This window comes from Chelonia mydas, chromosome 4 (genome assembly GCF_015237465.2).
Source record: "Chelonia mydas isolate rCheMyd1 chromosome 4, rCheMyd1.pri.v2, whole genome shotgun sequence".
In the NCBI taxonomy this organism is placed as follows: Eukaryota; Metazoa; Chordata; order Testudines; family Cheloniidae; genus Chelonia; species Chelonia mydas.
In genome coordinates, this window is record NC_057852.1 from 81134832 (window position 1) to 81148576 (window position 13745).

At 38.5% G+C, this 13745-nt stretch overlaps 1 protein-coding gene across 14 annotated transcripts in view; it reads right to left on the minus strand.

Annotated features, from left to right (window-relative positions):
* The window catches only part of SORBS2 (sorbin and SH3 domain containing 2), a 273664-nt gene that overhangs the window by 66341 nt on the left and 193578 nt on the right, over nucleotides 1-13745 (minus strand). For 10 of the 14 annotated variants that reach the window (XM_037897656.2, XM_043546101.1, XM_037897655.2 and 7 more), the window contains 4 exons: nucleotides 9161-9227; nucleotides 7966-8010; nucleotides 6540-6726; nucleotides 345-459 (listed from right to left, as the gene is read on the minus strand). In XM_037897656.2, the coding sequence (XP_037753584.1) occupies nucleotides 345-459; nucleotides 6540-6726; nucleotides 7966-8010; nucleotides 9161-9227 (414 nt within the window). The remainder of the gene's footprint in view (nucleotides 1-344; nucleotides 460-6539; nucleotides 6727-7965; nucleotides 8011-9160; nucleotides 9228-13745) is intronic. The other 4 variants (XM_037897659.2, XM_027826104.3, XM_043546103.1 and 1 more) reach the window with 1 other exon arrangement.

The following is a 13745-nucleotide window of genomic DNA, read 5'->3' on the forward strand; positions in this document are numbered from 1 at the left end:
AAACTGAGTGCTGGATATGCATTCAAATTGCAACAAGTAGTTTCCATGAACTTACATCTAACATGTGAAATCTAAAAGGAGGTTAATTTCTCACGGTGATTCTTTGACTTCTTTTTAATGCCAAAGAAGCTAAATTGAACAAGTAAATCAAAACAATCCCAAATTATCTACACAACTATCCAGGAGAATCAAGGCAGAATTTTCCATGTGAGCTGACCAAACTCCAAATACAAAAGTGGATACTCAATACTAACTAGTTATAATTTGCAGTTAAAATAATAAGCACAGATTTAACTCTCACTAAGCCTTTTGTTGTGGGAACACGTTTCATATACACCTCTTACCGGTCTTTCATGTTCAAGAATTGATGACTTCCCCGGCTCGTATTCAAAAATACTTCTTGGTTCAGAACGGAATTTGCGGGTATCTACTTTTCTGTCAGGGGGATCCCAGTCATTTCTAAATAACAAACATAAACAGTTGAGCGGGATTGTCTTTTCCACCAACACTGCAGCTCTGTAAAAGGCATATACATATGTCAGCAGTTACACTGCACCATACAACTTGCTCTCTCTTCCCACCCTCAGTCATGAAAGTTACAACCAACCTCACCAGGTTCTGCAATGACAGAAAACATGCAGATTTTAGTCTACTGGATGTGGATTTTATTCTACATTTTTAGTACATACTAGAGATAAAATCCTGCTTGTCTTACTCACACAGTGAGTCCATTGACTTCAAGGGGCTATTCACAAGAGGAAAGTGAACAGGATTTGGCCCAAAATGCATGAACAGAATATTAAGACAAAGACATAACCCTCAAAGGGAAGGAATATGAATTAAGCAAAGCTTAGCCCCCTTAACTTACTCCATGTGTCTATGCCTGTATCTACACTGGCCTTTTTCTTTCCTACTATTGCTAGCACTGGTGCAGCTTTACTGGTGATAGCAATAGTGGAGATGCTAGCATAATGTTTGTTCCACAGTAAATCTGAAATGTATATAGAAAGGTTTTTATGCATTTGAAATGTACAATAAAAGTAGTAAACATGACTAAATCCCCTCACAATATTATTATAGATATTGATATCAATTATTGATATACATTTCCCACCACTGCTGTTCCATATGTCATAACAATGGTGGGAGTGGTAATGTAAATGGATACAACCAGTATTTTTACCACTATATTGGGTGTATCAGCTCTGAGCAGGTTGAGATGACACAGTAGTTAAAATGCTGGTGGCCATCCGAAGCATTTATTGTATCATACATATAAATCCAGTAAAACTTAAAGACGCTTTAATTGTATAGGTAAATGCTAAATGCTTTAGTCACTCGACAAAGCTTTCACAAATATATACTGATTAAATTACATAGTTAGCAAAATGTTTCATGCTCGATAACTTCAGGAACAATATTTAAAGAAAATAGTATAATGGATGCTCTGTATGCTGATCTGTAGCTGTATTCTTCTCACTTGTTTGTGTCCAGATACACTGTTCAACTGGAAGTTTGCTTAATCAAATAAATGATCATTTCAGTTCATCTTTTATAAGCTCTTCACGTCAGGCACCTGAGTGCAATTCTGGTCTACTTATTCAATGGGAGTTGACTTCAATAGCACCAAGATTTCATCCATTATCTTCATAACTATAAATTGCCTAGCAGCTTGTTGGTGCTATCCACTAAAAGAAATCACTTGTATTCTATTTTAATTAGTTTCTCATATTGCATCCTCACCATAATATCTCAGCACTTATTTGGACTACATTTCATTTGTGGTTGTCAGCTAGTTGTTATAATGGCAGGAACTTTCATTTCAGGGCAGTTTTTGCCATCGCTAGCCTTATTGTATTTAGGATGACTGCAGCCTACGTGTCTTTTTAATTAGAAATGTGGCAAATGGCCCATCAGTAACTCATGGGGGAGAGTCGCTGGTAATTGCTGCATGTGTTCACAGTAAAAGCTAGCAAACCTTGGTAAATTATGTCAGCCTATGTTGCATCATATGATGTGACATAGCTTGAAGTGACCTGACAGTAAGCAAAGCACATGTCATGCTTTATCATGTGCTTAAAAAAAATATCTATACAGTAGCTTTTCTGTTGAAAGTACACAGCACAGGTATGTTTGCAGGAGCAAGTGCTGGGATTCAGATATCTCTGCTGTTGGATTATTGTACATTTCAAGCAAAATAAAACCATCTTGTTCACTTACTGTATATTTTAACTGGGAAGAAATTATGGTTTCAGAGCAGAAAACTGAAATTATGCCTCCCAAGAATGTGTTCTGTATAGGCTGCATTTTAAACAAAAAAACTCAGAGAATTTAAGTCATTTTAAAAACTAAAAGATGCCATTAAAATTTACATTCATACTCATTTTACTTCATTTACAATTTTTAGCCCTGAAACCCTTATGTGCTGTGACTTCTTCTGTTTAACTGATAATGTGAAGCATACCATATCTTGCCTCCCAGCTCCAAAGATGTTATGCATGTGGACCCTAAACCTTCTTAGGTGAGGGTTTAAATGCTTTGGTTTCATAGACAATTAAAAATCTCCTAGTGGCAAGAAAGACTCACTCTTTTAATGCTGGTGCCATGGCTGACTGGGCATTACAGCGGTCATGAGTACACAAAGCTAAAGACTTCAGAATTCCCCAATCTGGAGAACTTGGATTTCTTCTGTCAGTCTCGTCATCCACAAGATTAAAATGGAGAGGTGACATATGCAAATTAATGGCTGGAATCGTTTCCTCCAGGCAGAATGAATTGCAAGAGACCTTGGTTCCTGGTTCCTAAAAGGATCTTGACTCTATCTGGCCAGGTGGCAGGACTATCACCGCAACTCCAGAATTTGGGTAGAGGTAAGCGGTTCTACATTTCTGTACGGCATGCTAACAAAAGCCTTTGTGAGGCACCTACACTGTAATCGCTAGTAGAGGTTCTTATCCTGCCCTGGCCAACCAGACCATGGCAACAGCCATCAAGCTTAAACAATGTATCCAGTTCTGGGAAAAACTAAGGCCCTAAGGTACAGAAGACAGACAGGAAAGCAAAAGCAATTTATCTTCACCTGATATAAGACATTTCTTAAAACAGAAACCAAACCAATTAAACTTGGGTCCAAGTGCTTACTCCTGAGTGGTTCATTCGAGCTATTAGAATCATTATTATATGATCATAGAATATTACAATATTATGAGATTAAAATACATTACATTCTACTCCTTGCTCACATTGATAATAGAGTAAAACAAATTAGTTATCTTTTAGAAAGTATTTATATACAGGTATTTTGAAAAGCTGCAATGATAGGATCAATTGGTTGAATGTTCAAAAGCTCCTAATTTTCTTTTCCTACAATACATTCTGTAGGGGATTTTTTGTTTGATTGTTGTTTTTCAAATTCAGTGTCTGATAAAGTTTATTATTCATTGCATAGCACTCCTTTTATAGATATAAAAGACATTTCCTGCTATCAACAAGACAGAATGGGCCAAATTCTGCTCTCATTTATATGGTGCCTCCAAAATACTGGAGCTTGCATCCATAACTTGGAGCAGAATTTGGCGCATTTTGTTTTCTTAAAACGCATTGCTGTTAATATTTAGAAATAGTTAATGTAAAACTGGATTTTGAACTAGTACCTGCAACTGTGCTGAAATTTCTAGGGTCTGCATGTATGAAAATAAAAAGTTTGCTCCAGCAGTGGAACCTGTAATTGCAATAAACAGTACAGCACTTTTCATTTAATCTAATCTTCTTTGACTAAAGGGAGAGGGGATTCTTTCCTGAACTAACAGGATTTAGCTCTTGGTGGGCTGAATATTAATTCCAACACTATGATTTGTGCTACTGCAGCAAGAGAGGCAGGAAAATGGGGAGAAAATGCCCAAGTCCCTTCAATCTGAAACCCTTCTTCTGCTTCAAAAGAAGAGATAGGGAAAGGGGGAGGAGGATATGGAATTTTCCTCATCATGTCTCCAAAGATGTGCCCCACAAACATCTCAGATGGGTTCACACAGCTTGTACTATGGGGCTAAAAATAGCCATGTAGACATTTGGGTTTGGGCTGGACCTCTGAGTCCCACCCATCTCACCTCGTTTCAGAACCCAAGCTCCAGCCTGAATGGGAACATCTACAAAGCTGTTTTTAGTGCTGCAGTGTGAGCCTGGTGAGCCAGAGTCTGTAGACCCAGGCTCTTAGACTTGCCACCACTGGTGATTTTTTGGAGTGCAGATGTACCCAAGGTCTCAAACTACTTTTATGCATCAGCACAAAGTCATAGTGAGAAACGGTCACTACAGCTTGCATCATTCTGAAATACAGGAGGCAGGTCAGTTCCATGGAAAAGAGTGGATGTTCAATAGGCTTTATAAGGTATCATTTGCACAAGACTTCCTAGGCTCCTTAAATACCAGTGCCAGACAAGACAGCATCAAGCATGGTGCCCACACTGGAACAATAACATCATTTAATATCTGAATGCCCCATTGAGTCATGGCCTTGTTCTCATAAGAACATAAGAATGCCATACTGGATCAAACCAATGGTCCATCCAGCCCAGTGTCCTGTCTTCCGACAGTGGCCAATGCAAGGTGCTTCACAGGGAATGAACAGAAAATGGCAGTTTATCAGATGATCCAGTCCCAGCTTCTGGCAGTCAGAGGTTTAGAGCATGGGGTTGTGTCCATGATCATCATGGCTAATAGCCATTGATGGATCTATCCTCCATGAATTTATCTAATTCTTTTTGAACCCGGTTATAGTTTTGGCCTTCACAACATCCCCCGGCAATGAGTTCCACAGGCTGACTGGGGCGTTGTGTGAATAAATACTTCATTATGTTTGTTTTAAAGCTACTGCCCATTAATTTCATCAGGTGACCCCTGGTTCTTGTGTTGTGTCAAGGGGAAATAACACTTCCTTATTCAATTTTTTAATACCATTCATGATTTCATAGACCTCTATCATATACCTCCTTAGTTACCTCTTTTCTAAGATGAACAGTTCTAGTCATTTAATCTCTCCTCATATGAAAGCAGTTCCATACCCCTAGTAATTTTTGTTGCCCTTCTTTGTACTTTTTTCAATTCAAATACATCTTTTTTGAGATAGGGCAACCAGATCTGCAAACTGTATTAAAGGTGTGGGCATATCATGGATTTATAGTGGCATTATGATATTTTCTGTCTTATTATCTATCCCTTTCCTAATAGTTCCTAACATTGTTAGCTTTTTTGACTGCCGCTGCAAATTGAGCAGAAGTTTTCAGAGAACTATCTACAGTGAATCCAAGATCTCTTTCCTGAGTGATAACAGCTAACTTAGACCCCATCATTTTGTATGTATAATTGGGATTATGTTTTCCAATATGCATTACTTTGCATTTATCAACAGTGAATTTCATCTGCCATTTTTTTTGCCCAGTCACCTCGTTTTGAGATCCCTTTGTAACTCTTCAGTCAGCTTTGGACTTAACTATATACATTTATTTTGTATCATCTGCAAACTTTGACACCTCTGGCGTCTTTTTTAAAAACCAGAGTTACATTAGCTATCCTCTAGTCATCTGGTAGAGAGGCAATATGTACACTATCACAGTTAGCAGTTCTGCAATTTCATATTTAATTTCCTTCAGAACTCTTGGGTGAATAACTTCTGGTCTGGTGACTTATTACTGTTTCATTTATCAATTTGTTCCAAAACCTCTTCTCTTGACACCTCAATCTGGGGCAGTGCCTCAGATTTGTCACCTAAAAAGAATGGCTTAAGTGTGGGAATATAAAAATTGTCAATATTTAGTCATCTCCCTTCATGTAATGTAATTGAATGGGACTCTTTTTCAGTTGACTATTTCTCTTCAGTTCCTGCCTTTCCTGCCTGTACTTTATCAACTTCTATCCAGTCCTATTTACTAGGATACAGGATATCCCCTTTAATAAATCCCTTCCTAAGGAGTGTCTCTGTCTGATTCATGTGAGCCCTCTACAACCTTTTTAATTTTACATGCCAGTAATCTGGTTTCATTTTGGTTTAGGTGGAGCCCATCCTTCCTGTACAGGCTGCTCCTTTCCAAAAAGGTTCCACAGTTCCTAATAAACCTAAATCCCTCCTCCAAACACCATCATCTCATCCACATATTGAGACCCTGCAATTTTTCTGCCTCTCTAACTGAGCCTGCGGATGGAACTGGAAACGTTTCAGAGAATGCTATCATGGAGGTCCTGGACTTTAATCTCTTACCTAGTAGACTAAACTTGGCTTCCAGGACCTCTATCCTCCTTTTCCTATGTCACTGGTACCTAAATGTACCACGACCACTGGCACCTACCCGGCACTGCATATACGTCTATCTATATGTCTCAAGAGGACCGCAACCTTTGTATCTGCCAGGCAATTCACCATGCAGTTCTCCCGATGATCACAAACCCAACTGTTTCATGCTACTTCTACAGCCATTACTTTTATTAGTTGATTGCAATGTTGTATTTACTATAGACTGTTTCCCCCTCCCAGTAAATCTGCTTACTTTTCGGGTGTAGACCTCTCTCTTGGACGAAGTGGTGGGACCGGAGGTGGTACATGTGGAGGAGGTATCGGGGAGGAGACCTTAAAGGCATCAGTGCCATTGTCAGAAATACTTTTAGACAATGGTCTGTATGTCTGTGTCTTTGCAGCAGGGTGTGGCTGAGTGGGGAGGGATGGGCTGTAGCTACCTAAAGTAAAACAGAACATAGAAACAACCAAAATGCATCTCAGTAAAACACAAAACATTCATTTAACAAATCTGGGACGTCGAAACCTTGTAAGTTTTAGAAACACATCGGTGAGTATTGTGTGCATTTTCAAATAATTATTATAGAACTATATATGGCCCCTCTTACCTGCCCCACCCCCAGAGGCTCAGGACATTACATGGGAATTAATCACCAGCTGGGGGGAGATAATGTCTGAGGTGCAATTAACTGCAACCTGTTATTAGTCCCCCAGAACTGTCCTGCCCTCAGCTGTTATTGGTGTCATAGGCTGAGAAGGAAAAAGAAATAGACACGCCTTTTTCATTCTTTTTAATGAATGTTCTTTGGGTTTGTATGTAAGAGCATCTCTACATAATTAGATTTGTGGACAATTACCCTGACAAATGTCTTGGCTAAGCTCTCAAGAGTCCATTTGGGTCATGAACCTTGGATATACACACATGTTCTTGATAACACATAAAATATCAGCATGGGAGCCCCATTGAAAGCAATATGAAAATTTAAATTAAAGAACTCTTAAAAGTGCTTTTTGCATAACATACAATACTATGTGTGTGTAAATTTCATTCACATGATAAGGAGTTTTTGTTGTAGTAAAATATCACTGCAGTATGATTCCTGTCTTCTGAAAGATTTGAAATTTATATATCTGTTATAGGAATAATATATTACTTTTTTAGTGCTAAATAATGTCAATTCCAGTATGAAAAATTAATAAGATAACAAAATATAAACATCATAAGTTGGTATTCTTAATGTAGTATAATCTAAAAATATGGCAGTTGTATACAACATAGTGCACTGTGCTTATCTTCATCTGTATATGTATTTACAGTTAACACTTTCATACTGCACTTTACTCTTTAGTTTAATATTCAAGACAAACTGTTCACTATCATTAGTGAGAATAAATATAATTTAGTCAGAGATTACAACGTTAAAGTATATCCCATCTGCACTGAGAGGGCCACATCTGCAGTACATGTCTGATTAATTCTGTAGTAAGAAAGAAACCAAAATGAGGCTTTGCCACATTTGGTGAACAAAGACACAAACATGCACAAACAGAAATAAAAAAGAATGATGAAATTTTGTTTGTTACACAAACTTAATAAGAGCAGGCCTAAGTGGTTAGCTACCATTGTTGCCTGCTAACACTAACAAAAGACTCATTGGAAGTGAGGGAATAACTCCTACCAGTATTATATGCATATGCAGCATTATACATGTCTGTGCCGTCGTCTATAAAGAGAAATATATATGTTACAGTAGTGCAATAGCTTTCAGTATATCATAGTAAGCAGCTTTGTCTTTGCAAATACAAACAGAAGATTAGCAGGCAATCAGCTCTCATCCCTCGTGTTTTCTGGAGTCTGTCTTTGCCCTTTACACTTATCACAGGCTATTTTTATCTTCCTATCTGAATGGCATATTGTTGCCATGACACCCAGATTGCACAGTTACTGGTTCACCCCAAACTGTGAGTTATACTCATTCTTTTCTATTCAACCCCCATCTCATCCCAGCCATTCCCTCTCCTCTCTCTTTACCCTTATTACAGGACAGCAACATATCATTCCTACTATGAAAAGCAACTTCTTACATCTAGCAATGCTGTCCAGTGGCTAGAGCAGGGGACTGGGAGACATAATTTTGGTGTTTTTCCATTCTTGATCCTGCCATTGATGTCGTGTATGACCGCAAGCAAATCAACCTACCTACATCAATTTCCCAATCAGTAAAATTGGAATAATATCAACTCCCTCCCTCACTGAGGTATAATGAAGCATAATTATTGTTGTAAAGTGCCTTGACATCCTTGGATAAAAGGGAGAGTAAGCAAAAATATGATATTAATAAGACTAATCATATGTCAAAGGCTCCTTTTCTTCAAAAAATAATTTATTTAGAAATTAATAGGAGGAGAGAGGAAAATAAGTGAAGGCAGCATATTTCCTCATTCAGTAGGCCTCACTGTTCTAGCACACAGGAGCTCTGTAACAGAAGGTAGCAATGACCACCCTGTACCCAGCCAAGTCCTGGTCACTCAGACTGAAGATGGGTACAGGCAATGTTCCTTGCTGCTCAGAACATCTCACTGACCTCTTGTGCTGTACATGATCAGATAGGCTTTTCTCCTTTATTTTTTGTTAGTATTAAAAATAAATCCATCAGAAAAGTACATAGCCGTTTGCTGGAAAAACATTTCTGCGTAATAACATTCATCACATTGACTTAGCTTGGAGAAATTCCCATTGGGCTCTTTTCAATATCTACAAGTCAGTGATCATAAGCTTTGTTATTATCAGAAAGCAAGCCACCAGAATGCAGGGAAAGTGCATTTCTTAATGCTACGAAGAGTTATGTAACAAATAGAAAAATGTATACTTACCAGGCTTGTGAACCATATGGATTTGCTTGAACATTGTCTTATACCAATCCTTTGGCCGGTCAACTGTCTAAATAAAATACAGTTTACAACAATTAGCTAAAGAAACAAAAAGATCAGTGGTGTCATGTTAGATCAAATTCATCTCCACTGCAATTCCACTGATTTGTAAAGAGATTCAGTAGGGATGAATTTGGCCCATTGTGGTCAGTCCCTTATTGATCCCTCCCACACACACTCTTTCTCGTTCACTGTACAGCTGCAAGGTTTCCTATGAATCTTTGACTCAGCCCTAAATATCTTTTGGAGTTTGGAATCTGCTCTTGGATACAAAGACAGTATTTAAGAATATATGAATTGCCATTCCAGATCAGTGGTCCATCTATTTAATGCCCTGCCTCTGACAGTGGCCAGTACCAGATGCTTTATAGGTAAGGCCCTACCAAATTCACACCGTGAAAAATGCATCACGGACCGTGAAATCTGGTCTTTTGTGAACTTCTACCCTATATTATACAGATTTCACCCTATATTATACAGGTTTCTCAAAGTGGGGGTCCTGACCCAAAAGAGGACCACAGGGGGGTTGCAAGGTTTTTGAAGTGGGGGGGCAGGGTTGCAGCATTGCCACCCTTACTTCTGTGCTGCCTTTAGAGCTGGGTGGCCGGAGAGTGACGGCTGCTGGCCAGGCGCCCAACTCTGAAGGAAGCACTCTGCCAGCAGCAGTGCAGAAGTAAGGGTGGCAATACCATATTATGCCATCCTTACTTCTGCGATGCTGCTAGGGACGGCGCTGCCCTTGGAGCTGGGCTCCCGGCTGGCAGCCACCACTCTCCAGTAGCCCAGTTTTGAAGACAGCGGAGCCACCACTAGCATCGCAGAAGTAAAGGTAGCAATATCAAGACCGCCCTACAATAACCTTGTGACCCCCCGTTCCCACAAACCCCTTTTGGGGCAGGACCCCTACAGGGACAACAATGTGAAATTTCAGATTTAAATATCTGAAATAATTAAATTTACAATTTTTAAAATCCTATCACCATGAAATTAACCAAAATTGGCCGTGAATTTGTTAGTGCCCTATTTCTAGGAAAGTGCAAGAAACCTAACAGTAGGCAATTACCAGCCCACAGGAAACATTTCTTCCTAACTCCAGGCAGTTAGTGGTGAACATGAAATTATCTTAAAATAAAATTGCTACTGAATACAGCTGTGGAAATTTTAATTACCTGTATAAACATCTTTTTTTAATGCTACTAGGAATTTGACCTTCATGACATATTGTGGCAATGAGTTCCATATGTTACTATTTTTACATAATGCATAATTATTTCCTTTTATCAGTTTTACATTTGTTGCCCTGGTCCTTGTATCAGGAGAAAGGATAAGCAGGAACATTCAATTTACCTTCTGAATACCACTCATTATTTGGTACACTTCCCTGACGTTTCCTCTCATTCTTTCCTCTGAAAACACTGGGACTATTCAGTTTCCAATCTTTTTTCTTATGGAAATTTCTCCAGGCTTCTAACTACTTTCACCATCCATCTTTGAACCCCTTCTATTTCTGCAATATCTTTTTTGAAATAGGATGACCAGAACTGAAACAGTATTGTAGGTGAGGAGAGCTCACTGATTTATATAATAGCAAAATAACATTTTCAAGATTATTTTCTATCCTGTTCTTTTTATATCCTAGCATTTTGTTTGCTTTTGGTGACCACTGCTGAGCAGTGAGCAGAGCTTCCTATTCAGATGTCCGCAATGAAGCCCACATTGTTAGATGAGTGGTGATAATTAATTTAGAGCCTCACAAAAGTTCACTATATACCTTGCAATGCGCACTACTTTCCATTTGCCATTGTTGAATTTTATCTGTTACCATGCTGCCCATTCACATTCACCCACTGAAGTTCCCCAAAGTCTTCTCTAGTCCAAATTAACCTACAGAATTTGGACATCTGAATATTTATCACCTCACTGTTCACCATCTTTTTAAAGTCACTAATAAATATTTTAAAATAGCAGTTTGCTTACTTATGTTAAAAGAGGCACTTTTTTGTTGTTTTAAATGCTCCTTGCTATATATATATTACCTTATATTTAACTCCTCTAATTTGTTAACCCCTAAAACTGCACTTTGAGGAGCTATCATTGTAAGTAACCGGACAGAAACTACTCCCTATCACAAAGCTTATCTGCAAGACTTTTTGTGAAAAAAATATTAGGTCTCACAAAATTGCTAATTGCTAACTCACAGGGATTAATTCTGATCTTGTTAACATTAATTCCCAAGGGTTGGTTATATCTCTGTACTTGCAAGACTCTGGGGAGAGATAATTGAGCTTGATTTATGAAGAAGCCAATGGACTCATGCTATCAACATCTCCCTGCTTGTACTGGGCCAGAAATGATCCTCCAACTGAGTTTGAACGGATGGTGGTGAAAATCTATGGGAATTAATGCAAAAGTGTTACCATTCATCATTATGGTTATGTCCTCACAGTTTGCCAGAGAATGAAGGTGCATAGATGTCCCCAGGCCCAGTTCCCTTGCTGACAGTCACATCCCCTCCAAATCTATGGAAATCCAATCATGCAGAATACATGTGGAGAGGCTTTCATGGGGCCGGGAGGGGGTGGGGGGGAGAACGGGACAGGACATGACATCATATCATTAAGTTTCAGTTCTCCTCTCCCAAACATGTTTTTGTTTACTTGAGCAGGTTTTTCCCTTCAATTCTCTGACCCTATGTTTTGGGAAATATTAAATGAGTTAAGGAGGGATAAATCAATTTTTTAAAACATAGTATTTCAATTTACATTAGCTAACTCCACAAGCCATGCATTACACTGCGAATTATCCAAGTTCACCCATGCATCTGGTCATTTTAGATACCATGCTGATTCATATGCACTGCATTTATTGCAATTAAATGGTGAGACACAGTTATTATATTTGAATGAATAATCAAGGAAAAGATAGTAAAAGAGAAAAGAAAAATCTACAAGTAGTACTTGGGAGACTCTAATCATTTTCAGTGTTGTAACAATCCATCAGAAAGCGCACAATTAAAGCAGGCATTTATGATTCTCAGTGGAGCTTTTTTCATTTTGCCCTACATTCTGTTTCACGTATGAAGCAACCCATAATTAAACAGTGCTTTGTGTTAAAATGTTTCCTAATTATCAGTGGGTAAAATCCATTAAAAGAAATCAGTTCTAGCTGGAATGTTCCATCATTGCTTAAGTGAAGGAAATCTGGTCAGACTGCATTTTGTTATTTACACACAAAAGAAAGGCCTCTTTAGTATACAGAATAATTTGATAGTTAACTGTGAAACAATTATTTTGGATACTGTGGTTAAAAAATATGCAGTCACACTGCATTTTAGTGACTTTTTTCTTGGTTAGAACCATAGTAATGGTATTTAAATTTAGTGATGTCTAGTACAGTACCACTTTAATTTCTGCTTGTGGATACAGTTGATACTGCACATATTATATTTATTACTGTATTTAGGAAAATAGCCTAATTCACTTACTGCTTGATTTAAAAGTTCTGTTTCTTACTGATATAGAAACATTACATTTTGTGTTTGTAAATTCTTATTCCCAAATATTGGTATATTATAGAAGCTGAAGAAACAGAGATCTCCAACAACATAGCTAATGCTCAAATTTGAGGACACACATGATTAGATTCTTACAGCTATCTTGTTTTTCCTCATCCTCAAAGATTCAAATGCTTAGCAATAACACAGTATAGATACTATTTTGCTCCCAAACTAGCTGGATAATTTGAAAACTGGATTAAAATCACAGCTGACAATTTGACGGAAAACTCAACTTCCAAAGTTCCAAACTTCCAAAGTCTAAGTTTTTCTGCCCTGGCACTTCAAAATGCCGGGGGCTATACTGGTAGTTTGGTCGTATTGCAGTACCTTAACATGCAAGGGTCTGAGTGCCAGAATTTGGCTTACTCCCATGCTTCCTGGTTTGGCAGGGGCTGAAATACTATCAAGGCAACAAGCTCTGATGCTGGGAGTAAGGAGAGCTTTGCAGTGATTGCTTCCAGTTTGAGAGACAGAAATGTGAAGGATGGATTTTGAAGACAGCTTCATCCAGCCTTTCTTGGCAGGACAGCACTGAGCTTTGAGGACTGGGGGCATAAAGGGAAAACGGGAGGAGATCATCAGCACTACATTCTGCAAAAAGTTTGTTTCTAAACCCTCATTTGAAAGCCTCTCTTTTTGCAGCACAGTGTCTCAATATACAATAGTTATGTTATTTACAATGAGGTGCAGTAGCTGAGCGGTCAAGGGGCTTGAGTACAATCCTGGAGGTTGTGGGTTCAAACTCACACTGAAAGACTACCTCAAGTTCACCCAGCTACAAAATGGATACCTGATCCATAGGGTTAGAGAGATAAGGTGGGTGAGATAATATCTTTTATTGGACAACTTCTAACCACAGAGTTAAGAAAGTCAAAGACGGTTGGATGCAAGGCTAGTCACTTAACTCCCTCATGTACTGTTAGCTTTGGAAACAGATACAGACGCACATTAAACCACATCAGCGTGATGAGC